The sequence below is a fragment of the Acomys minous genome (genome assembly GCF_964271855.1).
Source record: "Acomys minous genome assembly, chromosome: 4".
NCBI lineage: Eukaryota > Metazoa > Chordata > Mammalia > Rodentia > Muridae > Acomys > Acomys minous.
Genome location: NC_140486.1, coordinates 47,484,334 through 47,507,391, shown reverse-complemented (window position 1 = coordinate 47,507,391; position 23,058 = coordinate 47,484,334). Strand labels below are relative to the sequence as shown.

The window sequence follows — 23,058 nt, the reverse complement described above, 5'->3', positions numbered from 1 at the left end:
AAGACAAAATACCACCAGTGGAGGGGGGGGGGGAAGATTAGCACATGGCTGACTTGCTTTCTGAACGAGTCAGTCTCTTCAGTCTATATGACTCTCCATTCCTGACTTCGTCATTCCCTTCTCTTTGGGGTAAATGCCCCTTTCCCCTCCCCCTTTTCACTTCCTCTTCTACCTCATCTTCTAGCTCTTGTCTTTGTCTCTTTTTGTTGTTTTGTTTTGTTTTTTGAGACAGGGTCTCTCTGTGTAGCCTTGGCTGTCCTAGACTCACTTTGTAGACCAGGCTGGCCTCTGCCTCCCAAGTGCTGGGAGTCTTTGTCTCTTATTCTCTGCCCTTTGTTCCTCTGGATCAAATAAATCTCCTTTGTGGTGAGAACATGGTCTTGGGGGTCCTGAGCTGATACCATCTCCTTACACAAAAATGTTACAGCTTCTTTAGAGGGACCTAGAATTCAACCCTCCTTAATGAAATGGTTAAAGATTTATGCAGAGATGTTACCAGAAGAATAGACTGTTTTTGAGAAAAGGAAGGACAGATTATGCTCAGTATTGTCCAGTTGCATAAATTTGTACCTTCTTTTATGCTTTCAGATTGTTCCACGCTGTGGATGTTAATGGAGACATTTGGGAAGATGAAATTGAGGACTAGCTCATTCCTTGTGCTCACAATAGAGAAATGGAATGTTTTGCCCTGATCTCCTGTCAAGGACGCAGAGACCTTTCAAGATACTTAGGGTGCCATAAGTTCGTTCCTCCTGTGTACAAGGAAGGACAGGGTTTATATTTTCCTTTGGTATTACTGATTAAGGCACGTACATTTTCCACATAACAAAATCTGATAAAACTATATGCCAAAGGTTCAGAAATGAAAACTATAGGAGATTAAATATGCCCAAACTGTGGATAGTTAAAAAGTAAATATTTATTTCTTCCCCAAGCTTTAGGTTAGGGGAAGGGTCAAGAGTTAAGCTTTCAGATCATGTCCAAGAAGCCTGCTGCTGCTGGAGCACTTTGTGTTCTGTGGGGACAGTCGCGGCCCTGTTGACACTGTAGTGGGAGCCTGCTCCATTCTCTGGACACCATTCACTTCTGTCAGTTCTCTCTGGAGCAACCCTTTTGCTCTGTAACTGATCAGATATCCAAGTGTCATTCAGATCTCCCGCTTGTCAGAACAGAAATCTAACAATACATTAAAATTTATCTGTAGTACTTCAAGCCCTGTGGGTCACTTAGTATTTATAAATAGTGTGTTGAGTCCACTTGTTTAGAGCCAGATATAGAATTTAATGATGCTGGCTCAGAGCTGCTCCTCCTGCTTGCCTGGGGAGAAGATGCAGAGTCAGGTATCTTCGTCCCATTTTGTTTTCAACTTTCTCCCTTTGCCCTCCCATCTTCTGTTGACAAGGACAGGATTCCAGCAGTGTGCTTTTATTTCCTGTGCTGGAACAGGAAAGAGCCCAGTATACTCCTCAGGTGAATGCTTGCGGCACCTGTGTACAGCACCGCGCTTCCAGCCCTTCCTTCTGAACACTCGTCCTGCCTGGTCACCTATAGGAATTGGGCGCCCTCCCCTCCCCCGACACTGCAGTGTGTGGAGTGAGAACAGTAGCTTGACAACTGGATTCCTATCTCTGGCTTTTAGTGGCTTTTTGGAAAACTGTCTTCCACATGATTCGGTAAGCGAGGTGGTAGTCACTCAGTGGATGTTTTGGAAAGGACAGTAATTCACCTGCAGCTTGTGAACATGTGTTTTCTACTTTGACACTGAAAATTAAGGAATTGCTTTCACTGTCAGCATGGACTGCTGTTGTCAATGAGGATGCTTAATCTTAACAATAAAAATTATCTAAAATCGTCCTATAATTGAAATAGAGATGTCCTGTTGATTCTGTCACCAAAGCACTGATCAAATTTAAACTTAACTTGTGTTTATGTTTGTTCTGTTGGTTGGTGTGTGTTGTGTTTGTAGCAGATGTGTTTTGTTCTTTGTTTTTGTTCTGGAGATTGACCCAAGACCTCAAGTATGCTGAGCCTGAGCCTGAGCCTGAGCCTGAGCCCTGCCACTAAGTGACCCTCCACCCACACCCCAACATTCTTAAATTAAGAAGGAAGAGTCCCAGAACACACCTCCCCTTTTTACTCAGGGCACATATGTTGTTGGAACATGTTCTTTTCATGGGTTTCCATCCAGCACATTTTATATAATCATTAGAGTTAAAAAAAACAAGTCGAGGGTGCTGAAGAGATGGCTCCGTGGTTAGGAGCACTGTCTGCTCTTCCAGAGGACCTGAGTTCAATTCCCAGCAACCACATGGTGGCTCACAACCATCCATAATGTGATCTGATGCCCTTTTCTGGCATGAAGGTATATATGCAAATAAAACACTCATATACACAAAATAAAATTTTTTAAAAAATATTAAGTTGAAAAGCCAGGCACAGTGGCACAGGCCTATACTTTCAGCACTCAGGCAGGTAGAAGCAGGCAGATTCTGTGCATTTGAGGCCAGCCTGGTCTAAAGAGCAAGTCCAGGACAACCAGAGTGACAGAGAAACCCTGTCTTCGGAAAAAAAAACCAAAAAAACAAAAAACAAAAAAACAAGGGTAAGAAATGGAAATCAGATGACTGCTAAGTAAATCACTGAGAGAAATATTAGCAGGAATTCAGTTTGGTGTTTCAGTGTAGCCACTGACATGCTCTGGTTCATGAGCTATTTGATAAATTATAGTGATCCTTTACTGGAGCTGCTGTGCAGTTTGTTGATGATATTGTAGAAGTGAGTATGAAGCCTTTATAGTCAGGAGGGAAACAGGAAAGCCCTCACTCGTGTGTCTTTTAATGAGTTAGCCGTGTTTAGTCTGAGACTTGTTTACTCACCTGAATATATTGTAGGCTTTGATTTTTTTTTTTTAATCTACTTTTTTGGGGATTCCTTAATGCCTTTACCTCCCTTCCACCCCACCTACCCTAGGTAGGAGAGGAAGAAGGTTAGTAGGGACAAGGGACTTAGACCTTTATGGACTCAGTTCCTTGGGGTGTTTCCACTCTTTGTCATCAAGATTCTAGCAGTCCAGATAAACAACAAACAACATCAGCAAACAGCAACAACAGCACAAATCAGCAGCAGCTTCCTTCAAATGTTCTCTGGAGCCTTTCTCTCTAGGAATGTCTTGAATTGGAGCAAAGTAGTAAAGCAATGTGAAGCCAACTGATGCAAAATGATGCAAAGCATCTCTCTCTCTCTCTCTCTCTCTCTCTCTCTCTCTCTCTCTCTCTCTCTCTCTCTCTCTCTCTCTCTCTCTCTCCTCTTATTTATACCCTATCAGAATCCACAACAGGATGTTTTTGCCCCTGGACAAGGCAGTCCCCCAGCTGGAAAGAATTACGCACCTTCTCATGAGGCAGTTTAACATCTCATACTTGGGACTAAAACAAAAACACCCATGCCTGTAATCCCATCACTCAAGGAGGCAGAGGCAGTTGGATCTCTGTGAGCTCAAGGCCAGCCTGATCTACAAATCAAGTCCAGGGCATCCAAGGCTACACAGAGAAGAAACAGAGAAACCCTGTCTTGAAAAACCAAAAAAAAAAAAAAGCAACAAAACACCCTTAGATACAAAATAACTTTTTTTTTCTTGAAATACTGGCCATCACTTTGTGTGATTTTGGCTTGCCTTTATCAACTGAGATGTATTTTGTTTAATCTATTTTCAAAAAGAAGCATAATTTTTGATTCCTAGAAAACTACGAAGAAACAAAGCATGGTGGTACATGCTTGTAATCTCACCACTGGGGAGGGAAGGTGGGAGATAGAGTTCCAGGCCAGCCTTAGCTATGTAGTGAGTTCCAGGCCAGTCTGGGCTACTTGAGACCCTGTCTCAAAAACAGGGAGGGGGCCAAGGGAGAGGGGTGGAAAGGCTGAAGAGATGGCTCAGTGGTTAAGAGCACTCACTGCTCGTCCAAAAGTCCTGAGTTCAATTCCCAGTACTCACAACTGTCTGATGCTGTCTTCTGGTGTGCAGATGTACATACAAAGTACCAGTATACATTAAAAAAAAAAAAAAAATATATATATATATATATATATATATATATATATATATATATATATCTTTAAGTAGGGTGGGAATTTACCCCAAACTGCAACGGTTGGGGTAAGGTATTCAAGGTATTCAAGTCGCTTTATAGCCCATGTTGCTTCCCCATTGTTGATATATGTTAGTGATATGGTACCATCAGTGGCCAACACTTATTTGGCCATGTCTTAGACCAATTTTTTTTCTTAATTTTTTTTCCTTCTGTGTGTTTTCTGTTCCAGGATCTCTTATCTCTGTGTATCACATTGCATTTAATCACCTGTTTCCTTAGATACCTCTTGGCTGTCACAGTTGTCCCACCCATTTTTATTAGTTGTATAGATAAATATTCATTATATATTGATGCATCTGGATTGATGAGAGGCTGAAAACTGCAACATGAGCAAGCCAGTGAAACTATTTTTATTTGTAGCTTTAATAAATTAGTTACCACTCAGGACATTTCACTAGCTTTGTATATAGTTTTAGGTTTTTACTTGTTATTTCTCTGCTCAGTTACTGAAGAAATGGCATTTATACACTGGGCAAGTGAATCAATACACAGGGGTCAACCCATACCAGTCCTGAGTTGGTGTGAAAGGACAAGCCCACCATGTCAGCTGGACCAGGATGTGCATGGCTCATCTTTTCCTGTCTTGAGGTACAGCAAGCAGAAAAGCCTGGATCTGGCTGGCTAGATCTGTAGCGTGGTCAGTATAAGGTTGTTCTAGTTTTCTTCTTTCCTCCTTCCCTTCCTTCCTTCCTTCCTTCCTTCTTTCCTTCCTTCCTCTCCCCCTCTTTCTCCTCCCCCTTTTATTTTGAGACAGGGTCTCTCTGTGTGTCCTTGGCTGTAGTGGGCCCTACTGGAACTCACTCTGTAGACCAGGCTGGCCTTGAACTCAAAGATCCACATACCTCATCCTCCCAAGTGCTGGACCTAAAGGTGTGCAACATCACACCAGGGCTAAGTAGGGTAATTTTTAGTAGTGGAAGATTCTAGTTAAAATTATAAATCTCATATATGTCTCTACCGAGAGTAACTAAGGAAGAACCTTAATGCTGTGCATATGCTACCTGCTTTGAAAATGATTGTCAAAAATTTGACTAGCAGTCACATTTCCCAAGTACTGTTATGAACACAGCCAGCAGGTGGCAGCAGTTGCTGTGTCAATAAAAATAGAGCTACTGGCCCTAATCTTGAACCCAGGAAAGTCCACCTTCTTGTGCTTTGGACAGAGGAAGTGAAGGGAGCCACTGAAACATACTTAAAGTACTCCAAACCTTGTTCTCAGACAGAAGCTTGACGTCAGGGTCAGGGACTATTGTTTGTTGGTTGTTTGTTGTTTGTTTTTCGAGACAGGGTTTCTCTGTGTAGCCTTGGCTGTCCTGGACCCACTTTGTAGACCAGGCTGGCCTCAAACTCACAGAGATCTGCTTGCCTCTGCCTCCCAAGTGCTGGCATTAAAGGTGTGCGCCACCACGCCTGGCTAGGGACTATTATTTTGGTAGACCTTTGGCCCCTCTGGCCTTCCTGTCACTTGAAGGATGGGGGAGGGGTGGGGGAAGAAAGCTAGGAAATTCCCAGCCCAGGGGCTTTCACCTAATGGGATGGGGCAGAGGTGAGAGGGGTGTCACAAAAGAGGTTTAATAAAAGATTCTAGAATGTTACTCCTCTGTAGTAGGGGCCATCAACAGGGTGCCTGAGAACCCTGATGACCACTGAGACAGCAGTAAGACTTGGACATTATTAGGATGTTTATGGAAACCCGAACACAGGGTTAGAAAGCAAAGCACGAAAACTCAGGCACTGCTACAGCAACCATTAGACACAGGCTCACGTAAGTAACATGAGTGCATGAAAGGCTTTCTGGCTTTAGCTCAAGTTCCCAGTACACCAGGTCTAGTTTCCAATATAAAGCCATGCCAGAAGAGAAGCAGACACAACGCATACCAGACTTAGACATGATACAGGTTTTAAGTTGACAGAGAAGTAGTTAACATACTAAAGTCTTCAATAACAAGAGACGTGAAAGGATAGGAATGTCAGCAAGGTACAAAAGAAAGTTAACAGTTAGACATTGGCAGGCTGGAGAGATGGCTCATAGGTTAAGAGCACTGACTCCTCTTCCAGAGGTCCTGAGTTCAATTCCCAGCAACCACATAGTGGCTCACAACCATCTATACTGTGATCTGATGCCCTCTTATGGTGTGCAAGTGTATATTGCAATCAGAGCACTGTGTAAGTAATCTTTTTGTTTTTTCGAGACAGAATATCTCTGTGTAGTCCTGGTTGTCCTGGACTCGCTTTGTAGATCAGGCTGGCCTCAAACTCACAGAGATCCTACTGGCTCTGCCTCCCAAGTGCTGGGACTAAAGGCGTGCGCCACTACCGCCTGGCTTGCATAAATAATCTTTAAAAAAAAAAAGTCAGCTGGGCGTGGTGGCGCATGCCTTTAATCCCAGCGCTCAGGAGGCAAGGGAGAGGCAGGTGGATTGCTGTGAGGCCAGCCTGGTCTACAAAGCGAGTCCAGGACAGCCAAGGCTATCACAGAGAGACCCCATCTCGAAAAACAAAACAAAGGCTGGAGAGATGGCTCAGTGGTTAAGAGCACTGTCTGCTCTTCCAAAGGACCCAGGTTCAATTCCCAGCAACCACATGGCAGCTCACCAACTGTCTGTAACTCCAGTTCCAAGGGATCTGACACTCTTAAAACAATGCACATAGAATTAAAAAACAAACAAACAAAAAAGTCAGACATTGGCTGTGAGTGTTCTTAGTGAGCTCATCCGTAGACTGAACACAGCCAGGGAGAATTATTGAGCTTGAAGACGTGCCACAGCCTGTTCTGTCCCCATGAAGGCAGTTCTCAGGGGAGGGTTGGGCAGAGTTTTATATGATGGGGAGGATAGCTCTTGTAAGTAACATTTGAGTAGGGGGCCCTTGGGCTGAGTTCCCATTTCCATCCCTACTGAGCAGTTACTTAGTAGCTGGTGGCATACACATGTCCATGCTGCCTCTTTTTACTACACCAAGTAAAACATTCGCTCCGTCCCTGCTGAAATGTCTGTACGCGCCCCCACACACCTCGAATATTAGGCTTACTGTTGTACAGATTGAGCTTGTCCCTAACAACTGTGTTACTGAGATAGGGGTTTTGATGTGTGACCCAGGCTAGCCTTGAATTTAAGATCCTCCTGACTTAGTAAGGCTTACACCATACACTGAGCCATTAAGCCTTGTTTTTTTCTTTCTTTTTTATTTTTTTATTTTTTATTTTTTTATTTTTTGAGACGAGGTCTCTCTGTGTAGCCTTGGCTGTCCTGGACTCCCTTTGTAGACCAGGCTGGCCTCAAATTTACAGCATCCACTTGCCTCTGCCTCCCGAGTGCTGGGATGAAAGGTGTATGCCACCACACCTGGCCATTAAGCGGTTTTAACCAAACTGTTGGTCTGGCAGCTGAAAAATACAATCCCATTGAGCTGGCTGCCATCCTCTCAACACTGCTGCACACGTATTGAAAGCATCTTTATTTTCTAAGGTTATTTCAGGCCCACCATGATCTCTGCCCCAAATGTATGACGCACTTCTCTCCAGGAAGCCCACAGTGCGTGTCCCACTTGACCTACAAAGGCCCTGAGTATACAGGATGACTACCATGGGACTACCAGGAGAACAGACCCCAGAAGCCAAATCTTTGCAAGGTCCCACGCTGCATCAAATGTATGCTATTCACTGGTAACCATTACGCCTTTTTCCCTATCTCATGTTTTTCATGTCTATTTGAACCTTTAAATTTTTTTATTTTACATTATATATAATTATACACTCACTGGGCTGGAGAGATGGCTTAGAGATTAAGAGCACCGTCTGCTCTTCCGAAGGTCCCGAGTTCAATTCCAAGCAACCACATGGTGGCTCACAACCACCTGTAATGAGATCTGGTGCCGCCTTGTGGTGGGCAGGCACACGTGTGGGCAGAATACTGTGTAAATAATAAATCTTTTAAAAAATTATACTCACATAACACACACATATGAATGTATGTATGTGCCTGTTGGGTCCCCTGAACTGGGACTATGGGAATCGAACCCTGGTTCTCTGTATGACCAACAAGTGCTCTTGACTGCTGGCCATCTCTCCTGCCCTTTCTTGACTGGATAAAAGAATGTTATCACACAATGGAACACTGCTGGGCAACGAAGAGGAGTGGATTACTGCTGCATGCCATGTGAACTAACTTCAAATACACTAAGTCCACTTAGTGTAAGAAATCAAACACAAAAGATGTCATATAACTATTTGTGACATTTCTAGAAGGAGATGGGAAAGGTGCCTGTGCTTAGCATATGCAACGCCCTAGTTTAACCTTCAACACCCCACAGATAGAACTCCCATCTATAGTCACTTGGAGCTAAAGGGAGAACAGGAAAGGGATGTGGCTCAGAAGTCACACAACTCCAAACTTAAAGCCACGTGATTTACATCGGAAGGAGATTTTACTGGCATACAAATTATATCAGTACAAGTTTTGAAAAGTAACTTCCTTCCCCTGTCTGTCTGTCTATCTATCTTGAGATTTTTGAGACAGGTTTTTTTCTGTGTAGCCTTGGCTGTCCTCAAACTCAGAGATCCACCACCTGCCTCTGCCTCCTGCGTGCTGGGATTAAAGGTGTGTGCTACCACTGCCTGGCATCCCCTTCTTGTTTTAATGAAAAGTCCCAGGCATTAGACTTTCCCAGTGAAGACTCTGAGCCTGATGCAGGGGTGGAAACCAGCATCAGAGAGGCAGAGAAAGCACCCAGCTGACCTTCCTTCTCAGCAGATGCCCCTGAAGGAAAAAAGCCTTTCAACTCAGCACAAATCCCAAAAGGAAAAGGGCAAAAGCCCAAAGCTCCTTCTTCTCCATGCTGGCTTAAATCCCTTCTCTCAGTGTCCCTCCTTCCTGTGTAATCCGTCAGCTGGTTTCTTGCTCCACCTCTTAAGCTAGGGTTGACTTTATTTAACTCTTGGGTTAAAGGTGTGTGTGTTAGGGCTGAGCCATTCCACAACTAGAAACAGATTTTCACAGTTCACAATAGGATGAAATATCCTGTAACATCCCCCACTTTCTTTTTTCTCTTTCTTTCTTTCTTTCTTTTTTTTTTTTTTTTTTTTTTGTTTGTTTTTAGACAAGACTTCACTATGTACCTCTGGCTGTCCTAGAACTCACTATGTAGACCAGGCTGGCCTTGAGCTCACAGAGATCCAGCTGCCTCTGTCTCCTGAGTGCTGGATTTAAAGGCAGCTCCTGGTTTCTTATTGTACCTCCTTAATTGGATATGTTGATTCAGAATACTCTGTCAGTGACTTCACTTAACCTTACATGTACCTGTCAGCGTTACAGTGCTGCAGGGGGAGCATCCACTGAACAGCATTTCTGACCCCTGCCTTATTTTTAATAGCTGACTGCCAGTGTACATCTTAGATTGTCAGACATTACAATGTATCACCCATCTGTTTATTCCAACTGTTTCTCACATGCTTAATTTTTAGTCTTTTTTAGTCTTTAAAACTGAAGAGATCAGATAGTTGCTTTGAGAATAGAGTATAAAGCTATGCTATGTTTTGTTTATTTCTCACTAGTTTTTTTTAGGGGTGTCACTGTTTTGTGGCTGTAAGGAGACAGTGACCAAGGCAACTCTTATAAAAGAAAGCATTTAATTGAGGGCTTGCTTATTTTCAGAGGGTGAGTCTGTTGTCATCATGGCAGGGAGCATGGCACTGGGCAGTGGTTGAGAGCTACATCCTGATCTGCAGGCAGAGAGAGACTCTAGGCATGGTCTGGGCTTTTGAAACCTTAAAAGCCACCTCCAGTGACCTAGGTCCTCCAACAAGGTCACATCTCCTAATCCTTCTAATCCTCTCAAATAGTGCTACTCCTTGGTGACTAAGCACTCAAATGTGTGAGCCTTATTCAGACCATCATAGGTGCCATGTTCACTCCTCATTTGATGCTTTTCCTGCTGCTTAGTTTACCAGTTCTGAATGGTGCCTCAGCGTTAGCCTGATCTTCAATAGTTTTGCTGATGACCTGATTTTCAGTTACTCTCCTGGTGGAGATTGGGGTTCAGTGGCAGCTTTTATTTCCCAAAACATTAAACTCATTTTGCTTTTTCAGTTTTGTCCAACCGTAGACTACAGTAAACAGCCCCCAAAGCTTCCAGTACAGTTTACTGACTCCCACTGTCCTAGCACCCTTCTGTTACTTACTCAGGTTTCTCCAAAGGTAGGCATTGGGCGAAGAGCAGGTCCTGTGTGCTGCTACCAGACAGCACCATCCTCAGCCCCAGGGCCAAGGAAAAACAAGCCAGGCTAGACTGCAGCCTGCTCTGTGACCCACGCTCTCTTCTTTCCCTTCAAAGCATGTTTACAGGGGTTTCCCAAATGTATTTCAGAAGACAACCTTCTGCATTCTGGGGCAGTCTTTCTCCCTTGCTGCCTCCATCTTGCAGCTAAGATGTAAGCTCTCACTGCCTGCCCGCTGCCTCGCTCCTTGCCATGATGATGAACTAACCCTCCCAAACTGTACACAAGTCCCCAGTTAACTGTTCTTTCTTCTGTAAGTTGCCTTGGTCATGGTGTCTCTTCACAGCAACAGAATAGTGACTCAGGAGAATGTCAAAGTCCGCAAGTGATACATTTTATTTGAAAATACTAGATTTAATAGAAAATATCACATCATAAACAAGTCAATTGATCCATTAGCTTAACACAGAATGACATCACAATCACATATAAAAACTACAAACAAAATGCTGGTACCAGACAGTACTTCTAGAGGGGCCTGGGCCATGATCTGAAAAACTTCTCCTGGAAATAGGCACCTGTAGCTTCAGACAGGCACAAAGACAGAAGAGGAGGCAGCAACTACTCCACAGGGAGCGAGAATATAAAGACAGGCTGAGCAAAGGAGCCTGGGAAGGGGGCTTGAAGGACAGTGGCTGAAGATTTTTATTTCTGGTGCTCTGAGAACATCAGGGGTGGGAATGACAGTGTGGTTTAAGCAAGGAGATGGTGCGAGCGTGTGTATAAGCTTGGCACTCTGAGGAAGTAGGAGAACACAGCATCTGTGTGCAGATGCCAGGTCTCCACCTTAGGTAAAAAACACTGAAACCATGGCCTTGTCTGAGTGGACCTCCTCACTAGGGAGTGTGTAAGAATGTGGTGAAAGGCCAGGCAGTGGTGGCTCATGCTTTTAATTCCAGCACTTGGAAGGCAGATCTCTGTGAGTTCGAGGCCAGCCTGGTCTACAAATAACCCTGTCCCAGAAAAAAACCAAAACAACAAAAAAGACTGCAGTGAGAAAAACTGCTTTGATGGGGAAAGGGCTTCCACTTTCTCTTGTTGGAATCTTGAGAGAAAACAAGACACGGTTGGCTGCCTTTGGAAAGCCACCTTAGCCACCATGCCAAATCCTACCCAGAAAGCCTGTTTACAGGATGGCTAGCTGTTGACAGCAGCACAAGAGTATCCACTCAGCGGGAAAGGGACAGGCTTCTCCCCTGCTTGCTTCAAGCAGGTAGGGCTGCTTCCTTGTGCGCTATTCAGGTTCCGGAAGTGTGTTCTTTCACAAAGATTCTCAACGGGCAGCCCTGCACAAGAGGGCCTCTCAAGACTCCAAAAAGGCTATGTCCGAAGTGCACAGGCTCTAATCCCTGCCCACCCGAGAGTGCGCTTCCAGGTAGGACTTCCTGGGAGTGTGCTGCCCATGTGCGTGGGGGCAGAGAGGAAAGCGAGAGTCCTCACTTGGGTATAATGACAGGCAATGAATGACAGAGATCTTCTCTTGGTAGTTACCAAAAAAAATCATGAAAAGGGGGCAGAAGGTTGGGAACATAGCTCAGTCGAGCACTTGCCTGGCATGTGCAAGGCCCCATGTTCAACCCCCAGCACTGAAGGAGGAGGGGCAAAGTTACAAACAGTGCTCCCCATAGCTAAAGTCCGCAGACAGAGGTGCCCCGCCCAGGATCTGCAGCAACCACAGTGGACTGAAAAGGAATTCTACTTTCCTAGTTTCCAGAAAGGCCTGCCCGTCCCTCTGAGGTGCTCAGTGCCATGCCCAGCACAGGCTAGTCACTGTATGGCTTCTTAGCAGACTGGCTTTTCTGAATTTCCTTCTCCTTGATACTGTACAGGGGGTCCACCAACTTGTTATGAACGAGCATTAAACCTGTAAAAATTTAAAGCAAACAGTAGTCAATGCAGGTGAAAGTTCCACAGGTCTCAAGAGGAACACCATGAGGTTCTCCAGAGGCCTAGAGCAGACCTCGAGCTCTGTGATCTCCAAACACTGAATATAGTTGGTTTCTGGGGAGCGACGGACAACGGCTCACAACTTCTGTCAGCCCTGCCACTGTGGGAGTGGGCTGTGTAAAGATTATTCTTTTTAGCAAAGGGCAAATTCTAATTTAGCTGCTTAACGAATAAGGATGAGTGCTTAAAACTGGGGTTTTACAATTATGGGGCAGGCACTCTAGAAAAAGCTATCTTCTCAGCTGCTCTAGCAGGCATCCTTTTAAAGGAAACAAAGTTCCCCATAGAGCTGCTTTAGTGCCCCAGCTATGGAGGAATGCCTGTACAAGGTCTGATGGAAAAAGCTTGAGGCTCCATGTATTGCAGGGTTACCACAGCGCTATGGTCTGTGACTGCATCTCCCTGACTCCCCAGTAACACATCTCCAGAAACAGACCCTTCCAGTCAAGGACAGAAAGAGGAATGACCATACCATGGAGCAGTACACTTTGACGATTACTGAGGTCACAGGAGGAGGGCTAGCAAGATGGCTCAGTACAGGTGTTTGCTGTACAAGCCTGGTCACCAAAGTTTGGTCCCCAGAACCCATATAAAGTTAGGTGGAAAGAACCAACTCCAAACTTGCCCTCTGATCTTCACAGGTATACCATCGCATGCAAACATGCATAGATCACATACGTCCACATATACACAAAAGACCATAGGTGTGGATTAAAATATCCGGAATAAGTCGGGTGTGGTAGTAGTGCCTCTAATTCCAGCACTCAAGGGGCTGAGACAGGATTTGGAGGCTACAGAGTGAAAATAAAGAATAAAATAGGTGCAGGGTGTGGTGGTACACACCTTTAATCCCAGCACTTAGGAGGTAAAGGCAGGTGAATTTCTGTGAGTTCAAGGCCAGCCTGGTCTACAAAGCTAGTTCCAGGTCAGCCAGAGCTACAAAAGCGAGACCCTGACTCAAATAAATTTTTAAAAAATGACATAAAACCCAGAACAAAAGTCAGGTCATCCATCCTTCCTCCCAAAAGCCTGCCTGGGGGTTTGTACACTGCCCGAGCCCCACCTTTGAAATACTTGACTGTCTTCACTTTGAGCTCCAGAGTGGCATCCTCGTCACATACAAACACGGTTCGGGGATGCTGCTGGAAGGCCGACACAGTCCACATATGGTTCACGCCCTCCTCGATGGCTTTGTATAGAGCGAAAGCCTTGTGAGCACCTGTGATGAGGATCATCACCTGAGGGTCAGAGAACAGGCCAGTGATGGAGACACGCAGCTTGGGCAGCCATGGCAGACCCCACGGTTAACTCTCAGGAAGGCTGTCCCTGTGTCTGCTCTCTTTCAAGGTCAGAGCATTGACAGTGCTAATGTGACTGTTATAATGTGCTGATGTTTTCTGTTATAGAAAGCAAAGGCAGGGCTCTACTCCAGAGCTAAGATACCAAGAACACGCATGCTGAGAGGTGACCCTAAAGAACTCAGCTTTACAGACTCCACTTCCGTCTGAAGTCCTCTACTCCCCCCATAGAGTGGCCAGTGGGAGACAAGGTCTCACAGCGTGTAGTGATGCCTGGCCTAGAACTCCATCTGCAGACCAGGCTGGCCTTGAACTCAGGAGATCCTCTGCCTCCCGAGTGCTGGGATTAAGGAATGCACTACTGCTCTTAAAGGCAGAGGAGACAAATGCCAACTTATTTCTTGTCCTTGGTCCTTTCTCAGGGCAGATGCCCTCTGGTATGACTGGCCTCCAAACCCTCCTGCTTTCAAGAGGCAAGCAGACCCTGAGGGACGGATTCAGGCCACCCAGTGGAAATCCAGGCACCACAACTCACTAACGTCCACCTTTCCTCTGATTTAGATGCTTGCTTACAGACTTGAGCAAAGAGACTGGAGAGTAAACATCTACAGCCATTTCTCACTGAGTATAACACCTCAGAAAGAGAAAGAAAATGCTTCAAGATTCAAACGCACAGGCTAGCGAGTGGCTCAGTAAGTAAAGGTGCTTGCAGCCAAGCCTGACAAGGAGATTACCCCTGGGCCCCACATGAGACTCACACATGAGATACATGATTTTGAAAAATAAGAAAAAGTAAAATTCAGACACAGTAAGGAAACTGGAACCACAAAACATAAAATTAAAATGATGTCTGATTTTCTAGGAGAAAACTCACTAAAATCATCCCAAAACATTCTAATTACTTTTTATTGCCTTGTTGCCTTCAGGCACAGGACTACGGAGTAGCAGCACCCTTGGGCTGCAGGAAAGGGGCCCTTTCAAACAGTGACTAACCACAGAGACCAAAAGTGTCCGCTCAGTACCTGGGCATGTACAAATTCTTACTCCTCCATTAGTGGTGCTGAGAGCCTCTGCCCCACAAGCTGTGTGAAAGGGGTGCATTAACAGAGATGGCCAGGCCCTGGCCCCTAAGACACAGACAAGACCCCAGGAATGGCCTCACCCCCAAGTTGGAGGAGAAGCAGTGTCAAGACCAGCTGGCCATTTATCTTTAGTTATGAAGAGTTGGTCTTTAGTAAGAATGCATACTTGGTGCCTGTACGGCTTAAAATGTACAAGAGACTGACACTTGGCCCAACCTTAGCAGAGGCTGCAGACTGAGCTTTGAACACTTACCTCTTTAGCATCCATGACAGTGCCTACACCCACGGTTAGGGCCATGGTGGGCACCTTGGCGAGATCTCCATCAAAGAACCTAGCGTTGGCCAGGATGGTGTCCATGGCCAGAGTCTTCACCCGGGTCCTGGACACCAGACTGGAGCCCGGCTCATTGAAGGCAATGTGTCCATCGGGGCCGATGCCTGCAGAGATGGCAGAGCAGCTCTGAGCCCCAAGGACCGAAAACTTCAGTCTCCTCTGCTCCGAATAAAATCTTTGAAAACTGCATTTCTTCTCATTTGTACCCTAACTCAGGTCTACCTCAAGCATGTGACCTCCCTCTCCACCTCATCTACTTGAGGCACACACAGACTCTGGTAATTTGCTTCTGACCTGTGTAAAGTAGCTCCCCCCACCCTGGACTCAGGAAGTACAAGTCCCTCCTGCCCAGAGTTAAAAGTGCTCAGGACTTGCAAACTTCTGCCCTCCCCACTACTATTCTTTTCTTCTTTCTTTCGTCCTAGACTCACTTTGTAGACCAAAATGGCCTCGAACTCACAGCAATCCACCTGCCTCTGCCTCCTGAGTGCTGGGACTACAGGCGTGCGCCGGAGCGCCTGGCTTGGAATTCGGTGTGTAAACTCAGAGATCTACCAGCTTCCACCATCCAAGTGCTGGGATTAAAGACGTTGCCACCGTGCCCAGCCCTCTTCCTTCTCTTATAGGAGTTAGATTAAGGAGTAAGATACCATCCAACTTTAAGCCCAAGGTGACTTCTAACATGACAGCGTGTGGACACTGTCAGCAGCCCAGGGGAATAAGAGCACATGTCCAAGAGACAAGAGCCCAAGTTCCCACCTTCTCCCCATGTTTCTGGGGCCTGGGGTTCAACTGATGACAACATGCAAGGACCGAACAGTATCTTCTGGAACTACAGAGTCTATGACTAGGTTACGTGGCTGTTTGGAAAGGCAGTCTTGAGGCCATCAGAAAGAAGACTCCTCAGGTCACAGTTCCTGAGCAACAGGGCTGAGGCTGGACCTGGGGCTCCCACTCTATCCCTTCCCTGCCGCACATGGTGACAGACAGTGTTGCCAGCACTGAGGGGCCACATGGGGGTGGACATGGCATCCCCTTCTCCTGCCCATGTACTGTGGCCACTCTAGGCCCGGGCCTGGATATGCACTGCAGAACGTGCCACCTCACCTCCAACAAAGAGTTCAATCCCGCCCGCAGCCTGGATCTTCTCCTCAAAGGCGTCGCACTCGGCCTGCAGGTCAGCCGCATTCCCATCCAGAATGTGGGTGTTTTCAGGGTGGATGTCAATGTGCTTGAAGAAATTGTTCCACATGAAGGAATGGTAGCTCTCTGGATGTTCTCGAGGAAGGCCTGTGGGGTCAGGGGACACTCACTCACCTGAGACTGAGCCGCAGCCCTCCTCCCGGGGAGACCACACTGGCTTCAGGGTCACTTGGGAGACTGCCCAGCTGACCCTCCACCACGTAGCTAAGACAGACCGAGCTGGTGTGCAGTCAGCCATGGCCACTATCTGTGGCTACAGATGGGGGAGGCGCTGGGAACCAGGAAAGCTCGTTCTGACCCCACTGCAGCATTTGCCGGGCACATGAGATGCTCAGTCTGATCTCCAGCACCAGCTCATCACCTTTTTGTCAGGAAATGATTACAAGCTGCGGTCTAGGGATACTGTGCAGCAGGAGGCAGCCTGTCCCCCCGGGCGGCAGGACTGAGTCCACAGGGAAGGAAGCTGGCCATCCCACCAGTCACTCCATTATTCCCACTAAACCTGAGCCCCGGCTTAAGCACGAAGTGGTTGGAGAGAGTATCAGAGCTTCTCAAAACTGTTATTTTTTTTTTTATAGCCAGAAGGCTGTTTAAAGACAATTTCAATATTAAGAATATTTAAAGTCAGCTGGGCAGTGGGGGGCCCATGCCTTTAATTACAGCACTCGAGAGGCAGAGGCCAGCCTGGTCTACAGAGTAAGTTCCAAGACAGCCAGGGCTATTACACAGAGAAACCCTGTCTCAAAACAAATAAGCCGACAAACAAACAAACACAAACCCAAAAATTATCTTTAAAGTCATGCCTTTAATCCCAGACAAAGGCAGACAGAGGATCTCTAGGAGTTCAAGGCCTGCCTGATCAACACAGTCAGTTGCAGGCCAGCTAAGGCAGCAATAGTGAGAACCTGTCTCAAAACTTTTTTTTTATTTTAAATCAGAGACTGAGAATATTCATCAGTGGTAGAGCACACACTTGTAATCCCAGCACTCGAGAGGTGAAGTGTGAGGGTCCTAATTTCTAGGCCAACTTGGGCTACACAGCAAGAGCCGACCTCAGGAAACCAAAAGAAAAAAGAAAAAAAACTCTGTTACATACCATACATGGATGAACCTTGCAAACATGCTACACAAAAGCCAGGCAAAAATAGTCAAATTCACAGGAGATGCCTGGAGAAGCCAGATGCTGGGGAAGTGGATTCTGGCACCCTGAAAGAGGGGGAACTAGGAAGCTGTGTGACAGGAAGTCTCAGCTCTGCAGAGTTGAGAGTTCTGGAAGGAGTCTCAGGGTGGAGTGAGGGCATTCAAGACTTCGTCAACTGTACATTAAAAAGTGCTCAAGAAAAAGATGTCCTGTGCGGTGGTGGGGGGGCGTGAGTGCGTGTGAGTGTAGTACCCTTGGAGGCCAGAAGGGGGTGTTGCATCCTCTGGAGCTGGAATTACAGGTAAGCCACCTGAGGTGGGTGCTAGAACTGAACTTGGGCCTCTGCAAGAGCAGTGTGTTTTTTCTGGCAGGGGTGAGGGTTCACACAGTCTATGCAATCCTAACTATCCTGGAACTTGCTAGGTAGAACAGGCTAGCCTTGAACTCACTGAGATCCTCCTAATTCTGCCTTCCCAGTGCTGGGGTTAAAGCCAGCGTGTGTTCCTAACCAATGAGCCATCTTGCCAGTCTTGAGTTTGTGCTTTTTAGGCAGAAATGTCTCTGTTTCCCAGGCTGCCCTCAATCACCTGGGATAAAGCACCCCTGCCTTACCCACCCTTTCCCTAGGCCCTAGTAGTTGGGCTACTTCAAAACACCCAGGTTTGAAGACGGTAAATGCTTATGTATCTTACCAGGTTTCTGTTTGTTTGCTTTTTAATGTTTAAAACGAAACCATCACAAAATGATTGGGTGACAGAAGAGGTGACAGAAGAGCAAGGGCACAAGTCTCGGCCTCCGCCAAGCGTACCTGGCAGAGAGACCAGCTAAAGGAAAACTGTCCAGACACAGAACCTGGATCCCAGGCTCTCATGGGCAGGGGTTCCAGAGAGAAATGGCATGGAGTTGGGGACCAAACAGAGGGGGAAGTGCACCCTCTTATTTAGCAAGTATTCGCTAAAATGCCTGCTTGCACAAGAAGCTTCTGCATCGCCCACAGCATCTTTTAACCCAGCTACTAAGGTAAGAGCCATTTCACAGCGGGCAAGCAAGGCTGTTAGAGACAAGTGCCAATAACTCAGCCACTCCTCCCCAAGGCTGAGCCGGGGAGAGAAGGAACGTGAGTCCCCTAGAATCGAGAAGAACACGAAAGACACTCACCCACGTACTCGTCCATGTTGAAGGTTTTCACGTATTTAAAGGACAGGTCTCCATTCTTATAGTATTCGATCAGCTTCTGGTAGCAGCCAAGTGGGGTGCTCCCTGTGAGGAGCAGTTAGGAACGTCACCACAACCACAAACATCCTTCAGCTCCCAGGAGGACCGAGAAGGACGTGTCAGATCTGCAGGGCCCACTATGTGCCAGCCCCATCCACTGTGTATCTACTCCATGCTCGGTGGCTGTACGCTCCAGGGGGCGGGGCAGTGAGGGTCCCGCGGGAACCCGCCACACAGCTGACAGAAGTCGCCGATTAGTACCTGAGCGAGGGCCAGACTTGATTACTGATGGGATGTTCTAATAGCATGCAAGACACAGGGCTACAGACAGGAAGACAGAGGTAAGTGCCCTAGAAGAGACCGCTGTGTGGAAATGGGGACACAGCCAGGCTGTCAGCTGTGACAGGGCCACCCTGCGCTTCAGAGCTCAGGGAAGACGGATCAGAACAACAGCAAAGTCCTGAGTTGAGCCTCATGAGCAGGTAAGCACACAAAAAGAGGAGGAGCACAAGAGAGTAAAGGGCTGAAGAGCTGAATTGTGGGTATGGCTCAGTGATGGGCCCCATCTCCAGCAATGCTGCAGAAGAAAAAAAAAACAAGATGCAAGAACCCTGATTGGATTTTGGGTTACTTTAAAACTAACCTTCTCAGATGGGCGTGTAGTCAAGGGGAAGGCTTAAAGATGGAGTACTCCCTAGCCATGTCTACAGACAAGAAGGAAATTAAAAACTAGTCACCCAGCCGGGCGTCGTGGCACACACCTTCAATCCCAACACTCAGGAGGCAGAGGCAGGTGGATTGCTGTAAGTTCAAGGCCAGCCTGGTGTACAAAGTGAGTCCAGGACAGCCAAGTCTACACGGAGAGACCATGTCTTGGAAGAAAACAAGCAAATAAACCTAGCCACCCATACATGATTACTGTAGACTCCCAGGGAAAGGTTCCGATATAGGTTTTGTATTAGGTGATATTGCAGAATGCTGAGGCAGACCTGTCTTTGGGTCTACAGTGGTTATGGGGCCTGTGAACAAATGCCCTCATTCTTGGGAGGTAAGGGCTGCAAGACTTAAAGTGTCAGGGTGTCTGGAACTTTCTTTTACGTGGTTCCAACAACAAACAACATGGGTATACAGCAAACAAGAGCCAGAGGGGAAAAAAGCAAATGTGCCAAGGTGCTCACTGGTGAATATGGACAAACAGTACTATACTGTTGATTTCAGTTCCTTTGAATATTTGAAAGGGGGAAAAAATCATCAACCTCATCCAACTAAGTCACTCCTCCTCCTCAAAACCCTCTGTTGTCATCCTTCTGCCCCATGATGAACAAGCTCACAAAGGCTGCCAAGCCCGCCCTAGGCTTCACCTCAAGGCCTCTGCACCCACCGTCCTCTCTGCAGGCCATGCTGTTCCTTCAAGTAACTTCAAGGCCAAGTCTCTTCTTCAGGCTGTGCCCCATGCAGCCTTCTACAGACCTCCTCTGCCACCACATCTGACACAGCTCCCCCAAGCTACTCCCAGCCTCTCTCCTGGGTCGCTTTTTTCCTGCTGCCTTCTAAAACACTCTACATTTTGCTAATTAAGTTGTTTACGCTGTCTTTCCCTCTATAATTTAAGCTTTAACAAGTAGGTAGTTATGCTCTCTGCCCCTCCCCTTTTTCCTTTTCTTTTTTAAAAATGTTGCTGTTTTATCCCCGGGAACTTTAACTGCTTGGCTTACAGCAGGCACTCAAAAACTTATCTACTGAGTGGGGCTGGAGAGGGGACTCGGCAGCTAAAAAGACTCACTTTAGGCATGGTAGTACACACCTTTAATCCCAGCACTGAGGGGAGAGGCAGGCCCGACCTCCGAGTTTGAGCCGGGTCTGGTCTAGCTAGCCAAGACTACCTAGTGAAAGATTTCCTTTTAATTCTATGTATATCTTTGTGTGAGACTCTGTGTGTGAGCGCAGGTGCCTGCAGACCCCAGAAGAGGGCTCCGAATCTCCTGGAGGTAGAGAGACAGAAGGTTGTGAGCATACCGGTAAGGGTGTAGGAACTGAACTCGGGTCCTCTGCAAGAACAGCACTGCTCTTAACTGCTGTGCCATCTCTCCAGCCCAAGATAGTTTTAAATGTTTAATTGGTTTTTTTTAATCAAAAGAATACTTCATGACATCAAAATTCAAACTTCCATGTCTATAAAGTTTTACTGGCATATAGCCACACACACATACTGTCTGTGACTATATTCCCCCAACCCACAGTGGCAGAATGAGCTACAATAGCGAAGCCTGAAATATTTCACTGCTAGGTTATTTGCTGCAAAAGTTTGAAGGCCTTTTTCTAGTCAGACAAAACCACTAAGGCCAATCTATCTCCCCAACTGTGAAAGAAATATTTAGGATATTTTTGAGGCACCTGGCCAACATATCTTCCTGTAAAGGTAACATTACGGCTTTTTTCAGAAGACATTGGGGGTTTATAATCAAGCTTTAGAGAAAATTTAAGTTATGACTAACTTCTTAGCTCTCCCATGACCACCAGAACTCAGACTGTAGCCCCTGTATGCAGATAACAGTTATCTCATAAAAGGAATGCCTTAGAGTGCCCAGGCTGAGTTAGGATGGAAGTCCGGCCGCCATCTTAGGTTTAAAAGCCATCTTATACGAAAGACAAACCAGGTTCCTTCCTGTTTATGATTAAGCTGCTGTTTCTCAAGGACTGCGTTAAGCCCCACCTGCGACTTTAACTACAATGGTTCTTTACTGCCTGTTCCAGGAATGGCAATCGTGCCTTTGTTTTTAAAAGTTATTTATAATCAACCCTACCTTTGTTTCCAAAGGTCATGTGACCCACCCCCACTACTTTATTATGACTACCTGTCATGGTTACCTTGTTTTGACCATCTGTAACCCCATCTATCCCTCCTCCCCCAATTTGGATGCCCGCTCCCGCCCCCCCCCCCCTTTCCCACACTTTACCGGTGGGGAGCCCCAGGGTGAAGTACTTGTCAGGCCCTGGGTTAAACTGGATGATGCGGTTCCTAATGTACTTGGCTGCCCACTCGCTGGCCTGTGAATAGTGTTCCAGGATGATGAGCTTCATTTCGTCCTGCAGCGTGGAGATGACAAGATGGATGAAGGTTAGGGCAGGGGGCAGAAAAGGCTGGGGATGGTGGGGGGGGGGGGACGGGATAGAGTTCCTTTAGTCAAGCTACAGCCCTCTCCCAGCTCACCGGTGAACAGGTTTGGGTCGCGGGCCTCCGCGAACCAACCACCAGGAGGCGGTACTGAGGGGTCCCTGGCTGGGGAGGACCTCACAAAGCCCTAGCATTTTCTGGGCCCGTTCCTTCCTGCGTAGAGCTGGAGTCAGCAGCACCTGCCTCTTCGATTTCAGGATAGGGCAAGGTATAAGAGAGGCCGCCCGTGAGCCACAACGCACACAGCTGGCGGGCCTCTGCCAACTACCGGCCGGGCCTGCTCCTGCCCACATGTCCATCCTCACCCAGGACAGGTCCACTGCCTCGTCTGCCTTTGCTACCTGAAGTGCCGCGAGGTCACCTTGGGGTACTAGAGGAGGACGAGGCGAGGCATGGGGAAGGGCGGGGGTGCTTCCCGCCCTCCAAGCTTTTCAGAGCTTTCAGGGGCTTTAGTTTCCCCCCAAAGCACCAAGGGATACAGGTAACCCTGCGGCAGGAGGATTAATGGCTCGCCGTCTGTCCGCGCGGCCCAGCGTCCCCCTCCCAGACTGCGCTCGCGTCGCCCCTCGGGCCTGCCAGTGATCAGGTTCCGGGGTGGCGGTGGCGGGGTCGCTCCCACTTACGCGCACGCTTCCCCCCGGCTGCAGCGGCTACAGTACTGGTGGCCGGGTCGGCGCGCGTCACGTGGGCGCCAGTCACGCGGTGCGCGCGCCGCCAGCTGACTCAGGGCCTGCCCTGCCCTGCCGGGCCACGCCCCCTGGGACCGCAAAATGCGGCTTCCTGACCTGGGGAAGGAGGCCAGATGTGTGTCCCTTAGATGTTAAGTGCAAGGTGGACAATGACTCTGGCTGCTGACTGTGCGCCCGCGGTGCCCCTCAGCCTGGGGTGGTGGGCACACAGACACAGCAGCAGCCAGGGTGGTTGTCCACTAAGGCCTGGACAAGGTGCCCGGCTGCGGGCCTTAGGAGAGGTGCATTCTGTCTGACTGAGCGGTGTGTGCTTTGGGGCCTTTGACACAGCTTAATCTGCAGCTAAATCTGGCTGTTAGGGAAAGTATGTGCTTTTTTTCTTATTCACATAATTCTGACCTTGAAAAGGACACTAGTTGTTGTGTTTTGTTTTGTTTATTGAGATAGGGTTTCTCTGTGTAGTCTTGTCTGTCCTGAACTCGCTATGTAGACCAGGCTGGCCTAGAACTCATAGTGATCCACCTGCCTCTGCCTCCCGAGTGCTTGGATTAC

General features: G+C 47.3%; 2 protein-coding genes across 14 annotated transcripts in view; one reads left to right on the top strand and one right to left on the bottom strand.

The window, feature by feature from the left end:
- Positions 1-11,001, top strand: part of RNF14 (ring finger protein 14) — a 36,124-nt gene extending 25,123 nt beyond the window's left edge. For 11 of the 12 annotated variants that reach the window (XM_084780343.1, XM_084780345.1, XM_084780344.1 and 8 more), the window contains one exon: positions 589-1,860. In XM_084780343.1, coding sequence (XP_084636469.1) covers positions 589-646 — 58 coding nt within the window. In that variant the 3' untranslated portion in view covers positions 647-1,860. Of the gene's footprint in view, positions 1-588; positions 1,861-7,615 lie in introns of those variants that run through there. The other variant, XM_084780336.1, reaches the window with a different exon arrangement.
- On the bottom strand, positions 10,741-22,529 carry GNPDA1 (glucosamine-6-phosphate deaminase 1). 2 transcript variants are annotated; one of them, XM_084780347.1, is made up of 7 exons: positions 22,441-22,529; positions 21,600-21,729; positions 18,586-18,687; positions 16,191-16,373; positions 15,003-15,187; positions 13,433-13,607; positions 10,741-12,286 (listed from the first exon to the last, which is right to left on the bottom strand). In XM_084780347.1, exons 2-7 carry the CDS (start codon positions 21,721-21,723, stop codon positions 12,186-12,188), a joined length of 870 nt encoding a protein of 289 aa, XP_084636473.1. In that variant the 5' UTR covers positions 21,724-21,729; positions 22,441-22,529; the 3' UTR covers positions 10,741-12,185. The 2 variants fall into 2 exon arrangements, with proteins under 2 accessions (XP_084636473.1, XP_084636474.1); XM_084780348.1 differs by lacking the exon at positions 22,441-22,529 and adding an exon at positions 21,854-22,066.
- Positions 22,530-23,058: the final 529 nt, after the last annotated feature.